Source organism: Musca domestica, unplaced genomic scaffold (genome assembly GCF_030504385.1).
Source record: "Musca domestica strain aabys unplaced genomic scaffold, Musca_domestica.polishedcontigs.V.1.1 1, whole genome shotgun sequence".
NCBI lineage: Eukaryota > Metazoa > Arthropoda > Insecta > Diptera > Muscidae > Musca > Musca domestica.
The window spans coordinates 16,867,549-16,871,925 of NW_026712114.1; the positions used below are offsets into that span (position 1 = coordinate 16,867,549).

The window sequence follows — 4,377 nt, forward strand, 5'->3', positions numbered from 1 at the left end:
CCATTGTTGTTAACAGGGATGAAGTGGATGCAAAAATAATGATAGAATGAAAGAATGAATGAATCACTTGTCATCACAACAGTTCGTAGCAGAACAAAAAAAAAGAGAAACACAAAAACTTATTGTCGGCAAGAAAACAAAAAAAGATGGGAAAAAAATAAAGCAAAGGTACAATAAATCCCAACAATCCAACCAAATTTTTTTCCAGTCATCCATCCAGCAAGATGGGTAGGCAGCCAGTGAGTGAGTGAGCGAAGTGATGATGTTCCATGGTGGTGGTGGTGCGTTAGCGATTTTTAGTCCTTGTTGGTGTTGTTGTTGTATTCGCAGCAGCATGTTTATCCCTTTTCACTGTTTCGTGGGGGAGGTGCTTGTGTCAATGCCGACTAACATCCTTGGTGATTGGTTGGTTGCTTAGTTTCCGGACTATTGTTACAAACTGGCTGTGTTGTGTGTGTGTGTGTGATGGAGGGGAGTATAATGAGTGGCAGTGGATATATGTGTGTGTTTGTGTGAGTGGATAACAATAATAATGACGATGGAGGTGGTATTGGTGTTGGTGTTGGGAGTTACTACCCAGTAAAAAATATTTGGAGTAATCCTCAACCGAGCAATAGAGGAGTAATGATTTCTTCATCCATTTGGAGTAATAAGCGAGCAATGTATGAATTTTGTTTTGCCAAAAAATTCCACGAAGTTGGAAAAAAATTGATGTCTCGCCTTATGCTCCAAATGGATCAATAAGGGATGCATCAAAGCATTTTTGGCATGTTTTTTTTTGTTTGATGTAACTGTTGTTTAACTGTTGCTTTCGTCATGTTCGATTATTTCTTTATGGTTGTCCGTCCATTTGCTCAGTTTTCTTGTGTCCGTCTGAAGTGAAACACGTGTTGTAAGTGTAAATAAAGTGTAATTAAAAAAATTAAAAAAGTGTAATTAAAAAAATCAATTGGTAAAATAATGTGTGATAATTTTGTTTCTAAACGTCATCTTAGACGGCTTGTAAAAAAAGAAATTGAAAATTTCTCAAATTGTACTCGGCAGACTCTTACTGATCAGGAACTTTCGGCACCTATAGAAATTAATCAGTCATCAAATGAGGGTAGCCAATCGGAAAACTTTAATATTCATGACGAAATGAATCCAAATGATACGAGTTTCAGCAGTGAAAAAAAAGATTGTATTGATCGGAAGCTTGCTTCGTGGGTAATAAATAATCGCGTTTCCAACGAATGCTGTAATTCGCTTCTTAGCATTTTAAAAAGTGAAGGTATTAATGTTGCACTATGCAAGGAAACATTGTTGAAAGCGTTATATGCAGAAAACTCTTATTGCCCTAATGAGAGCCCGTCAATATCACAAATGCCACCAGGTGAATATTTTCATTTTGGATTAGAAAAAGCGCTGATGATGCATGGCCAATACTTGCTGTTGAATGCAAAGTCCGAATTACTTCTTGATGTATTTGTGGATGGAATGCCGCTTTATAAAAGCTCATCAACGTCATTATGGCCAATCTTATGTTCTTTCTCAGAGTTCAAAAACTCACAACCATTTTTAATTGCTACTTATATTGGTAAATCAAAACCTCCGGATGTAAAGGATTTCTTAAAAAGATTTGTGGAGGAATACATCTATTTGAAAAATGAAGGTTTTAAAATTGGTGATAAATACTTTACACCCAAAATTAGACTTTTTGTTTGTGACACACCTGCAAGGGCTTTTTTAACCGGTACAGTGGGACACACTTCTGCGCAAGGATGTTCGAAATGTGAGCAAGAAGCTTCATATAAAAATAAGAGACTAAATTATGCTATAGTACCCGGAAATGCCAGGACTGATGAAGCTTTCCTAGCACGAAAAAGTCAAGCATATCACATACAGCAATTTCGTAGCGAAACTCACCCTTTGGAATTATGCAACATTAAGATGGTCACACAATTTCCGCTTGACACTATGCATTTGATTGACCTTGGAGTGTTTAAAAAGATGTTGCGTTTAATTTTACAAAACAAGCATACAAAATCAAAGTTAAATGTAGCGGAAATAAATGAATTAAATCGCAAAATATTGTATATTGCGAAGTATACCCCAAAGGAGTTTGCTCGAAAAGGTAGACTATTTGACGAGGTATGCAGGTGGAAGGCAAAGGAATTCCGGCAAGTTGTGCTTTACACGGGAATAATTATTTTTAAAAACATATTGCATGAGGATTTATATACACACTTTTTACTATTACATACAGCATATCGGATGGTTTCGTGTCCTTCAAATTGTCATAAGAATTTGCAATGCGTTCAACAACTAATGGAAGCTTTTGTTGCCGATTTTGCCTTGATATATGGAAGTGATAAGATCAGTTATAACGTGCACAATTTACTACATTTGGCGAAATGCGTGGAAAACTTTGGAAATGTAGAAAATTTTTCATCATATAAATATGAGAACTTTTTGCAAACCTTAAAAAAAGATTGTCGGAAACCATCATACATTAGCCAACAGCTAAATAATCGATGCATGGAGCGGCATTTGCTTTTGAAAACAAATGATCCTAAATTCTTACCACTTGGGCAAAAACACAGAAACAACTTGTTTATGAGATACAAGTTCGACACATATTTCTTATCCGGAAAATCTCCTGACAATTTTTGCTTCACTATGAGTATGGTTCCAATTAAAGTATATGGTTTCTTGGTAGATAGCGGCGAAGAATACGTAGTCGGTAACGCATTTACAGATGCAGTAAGCTTGTTTCAGTACCCAGTGGACTCTAAAAAGTGTTTAGGAATTTGTAAGGCGAAAACACTAAATATCCACCGAGAGAAAATTAACATGCGTGACATATATTGCAAGATATTTTGCGTACCTGATGGGGAATATTTTGTATTTATTCCTATTCTACACCACTGTCAAATTTAGTAAATACTAATATTTAAACTATATTTCAAACTATTTTTCTACCTTAAGAACCATGAATTTTAATGCGAACATATTCCAAACTCAATCAGTTTTTACGGATGAAACTGTACAAAGCACACCGAATAATGTCGCAGGTAATGTTAACTCATAGCTCTTTTTATATTTTTTATCATAGTAATTATTTGATTTTATGTTCATTTCTAGAAACAAACAATGAAACAAAAAACACCAATAAAAAATTGGAAAACAAAATTGATCTCCTTCAAACTGAAGTCGAAGCTTTAAAGAAAATTATGTGTAAACAGACAATTTTGTTAGAACAGGTCGTTAAACACATACGCCCAACTAGCAAGGATCTCAAAATTTTTCCAATAAATTCACTAGAGGAATTAAATTCGGCAGAACAATTAGTTAATAACGAGCCTGAATCAGAAGTGGTAAGCCAGAGTTTTTAATGCATAATTTAAGTGAATTTGGTACTAAAAGCTAATTATATTTATCTTTAATTATTTTCAGATATCATATATGAAACTAAAATTTGGCAAAGACAAAATAGAAAAGGCGTTACATGCAATGATTGGTGACAATATTTTGCTTCGGGTAAATTGGGATGGAGCTAAAAATAAGACAGCCATAAACAAATATCGGTTGTTTAACTTTTTTTATTTCGGTAATAGCTTGATTTTATAACGTGTTTTAAATAATATGTACATGATGTTTATTTTTCCTTTATTTTTGCAGAATCACTCAGAGACACCTACGAAACTTATCCTGAATTTGAAAAATCTTTTAAGTTGGCCTTTCGCAAATGTAAGGCAACATTTTACCGGCAAACCTACAGCCTAAAATCTAAATAAATAAAGTATTTAATATGTTTTTTTAATTATAAGAAATTATAGTACAAAAATGAATTATTTGTTTTTTTTTCGTTAAAAATAAATGATAAAATATATATTCTTTATTTTACTCTTTTCTTTTACTTCTTTACTTTCTTTTACTCTTTCAGGAGATAACAAAGATTACTCCCTTGATTCTCCTTTCCGAGATCAAAAGGAGTACTCCCTATATGCTTTTTCAGGAGATAACAAAGATTACTCCCTTTGTCCTCCTTTCCGATATGAAAACGAGTACTCCGTCTATGCTTTTTCAGGAGATAACAAAGATTACTCCCTTTGTCCTCCTTTCCGAGATGAAAACGAGTACTCCGTCTGTCATCCAATGGGAGCTCAAAAGGAGTGCTCGCCTCCTAGGACATGCAATGTTAAAAAAGAGTATAAAATGCAAGAGAGTCGGAGATTTAAGGAGTACTCCATTGCTCGAAAAGGAGCGTCCTACGATTAATCGTTGGATGATCCAATTTTTTACTGGGTATGTTGTTTGCCAGTACGTACAAGTGTTTCCGCTTATGATATGTAGGGTTTGAGGGCGTTGTAAAGGAAATAATTTGGAAAAAAAACC

General features: G+C 34.3%; 1 protein-coding gene across 2 annotated transcripts; it reads left to right on the forward strand.

Moving 5' to 3' along the window:
* The first annotated feature begins 580 nt into the window (after positions 1–580).
* Positions 581–4,031, forward strand: LOC131801277 (uncharacterized). Of its 2 annotated transcripts, none has more exons than XM_059119783.1 (5): positions 581–952; positions 2,968–3,053; positions 3,124–3,356; positions 3,436–3,589; positions 3,661–4,031. In XM_059119783.1, the coding sequence occupies exons 2-5, from the start codon at positions 2,972–2,974 to the stop codon at positions 3,774–3,776; spliced, it is 585 nt and encodes a 194-aa protein (XP_058975766.1). In that variant the 5' UTR covers positions 581–952; positions 2,968–2,971; the 3' UTR covers positions 3,777–4,031. The 2 variants fall into 2 exon arrangements, with proteins under 2 accessions (XP_058975766.1, XP_058975773.1); XM_059119790.1 differs by having other exon boundaries at positions 581–892.
* The last annotated feature ends 346 nt before the right edge of the window (positions 4,032–4,377 follow it).